General features: G+C 59.0%; 1 protein-coding gene across 1 annotated transcript in view; it reads right to left on the bottom strand.

Annotated features, from left to right (window-relative positions):
- SLC5A2 (solute carrier family 5 (sodium/glucose cotransporter), member 2) overlaps positions 1-1,316 on the bottom strand; it is a 22,913-nt gene that overhangs the window by 6,680 nt on the left and 14,917 nt on the right. Inside the window, exons 8-9 of the mRNA XM_011982561.1 lie at positions 941-1,134; positions 402-548 (exon numbers count right to left, since the gene is read on the bottom strand). Coding sequence (XP_011837951.1) covers positions 402-548; positions 941-1,134 — 341 coding nt within the window. The remainder of the gene's footprint in view (positions 1-401; positions 549-940; positions 1,135-1,316) is intronic.

Here is a 1,316-nt window from a genome sequence, read left to right as displayed (position 1 = left end):
CAGGAGGCTGAAATGGGAGGATCACTTGAGCCTAGGAGGCAGAGGTTGCAGTGAGCCCAGATTGTGCCACTGTACTCCAGCCTGGGTGGCAGAGACCCCCATCCCCCCCCCAAAAAAAAAAAAGGTGGGTTCTCCCTGCAATCCTAAGTTTAGCACTCAAGTTTCCCTGTCTATAGGACGGAGAGCTTAGAATGGTCTCTGAGGTGGTATCAGCGTGGACAGTCTGTGTAATCCCCGTTGGCATGTAGGAAATGGGAGGATGGAGTGGGGAGGCCCTCACATTGACTGATGAGGACGTTTTGTCTGGTGCCTGTTCCATCCCAGCGCTCTTCTGCGTGCCATTTCAATGAATTCTTCCTGCAGCCAGGTGTGGTTTCAGCCTCATTTTATGCCAGACTCACCCAGCAGAGGCAGTGGGAGCCCCAGTAGTGCACAAAGCCCGCACCCAGCCTGTGCCTCTCCTTACCCTTGTCCCCAGCATTCCCGGCAGCACCCATGATCTCTCCCCAGGACTGCAGGATGCTGGCTGGAAGACCGAGAAGCACCAGCTAGAGGTGGACGAGTGGAGGGCTACATGGCTTCTGTCTCCCGAAAAGAAGGTCTTGTGAGCGGCCCAGACAGAGGCCCAAGCCCAGGACAGGAACCTGGAGCAAGGACACTTTGGCCACAGCAGGACAGGGGAAAGGCAGCTTTATTTCTCCTTAGGGCAACTGCAGCGGGTGGGCCAGGCCCTCATGGGAAGTGACTGCCAATCAGATGCAGTGGGCCCCAGGCAGAGGAAGGCTGGGAGAAGGAGAGCCAGGACCTTCTCACCCCACTGCCCCTTCCCCTTTTCTGGGGAGCACCGCAGGCTCCTCCCCACCACTTCCTGTGAGGCTGTGGCTTATAGTGTCCAACACAGTTGGTCTTAGGCATAGAAGCCCCAGAGGAACACAGCCACTGCCATCATGAGCAGGGCATTGAGGTTGACCACACGGGCCCAGCTCGGGTCCTCACTGATGTCCTCCAGCCGCCTGGTTGCTGCCACTGCCTCCTCCTGGGTAAGGGGCGGAGGACTGCCCACCCCACCCCTGCTCATTCCACAAAACCAGAGCAGGCACTGGCGGAAGAAGCTTGGTGCCGGGGCTTGGGGCTCTGGGGGAAATTGAGGCCCTGCAGTTAGTTTGCGGGAACTCAGCTCCCCCAGCCCCACCTGCCGGCATGGTGCCCTACCATCCATCTCCATGGCACGCTCTGGGCACCCATTCTGTGCAGGGAGTGAGGAGCCTTCCTGCTCATCAGCATCCAGGTCCTCCCGTTCTTCCTTGCTGTGCCGG

This window comes from Mandrillus leucophaeus, unplaced genomic scaffold, assembly GCF_000951045.1.
Source record: "Mandrillus leucophaeus isolate KB7577 unplaced genomic scaffold, Mleu.le_1.0 Scaffold24, whole genome shotgun sequence".
NCBI classification, from domain to species: Eukaryota; Metazoa; Chordata; class Mammalia; order Primates; family Cercopithecidae; genus Mandrillus; species Mandrillus leucophaeus.
Note: the sequence above shows the minus strand (reverse complement) of the source record. Positions and strands in the feature narration are given on the sequence as shown.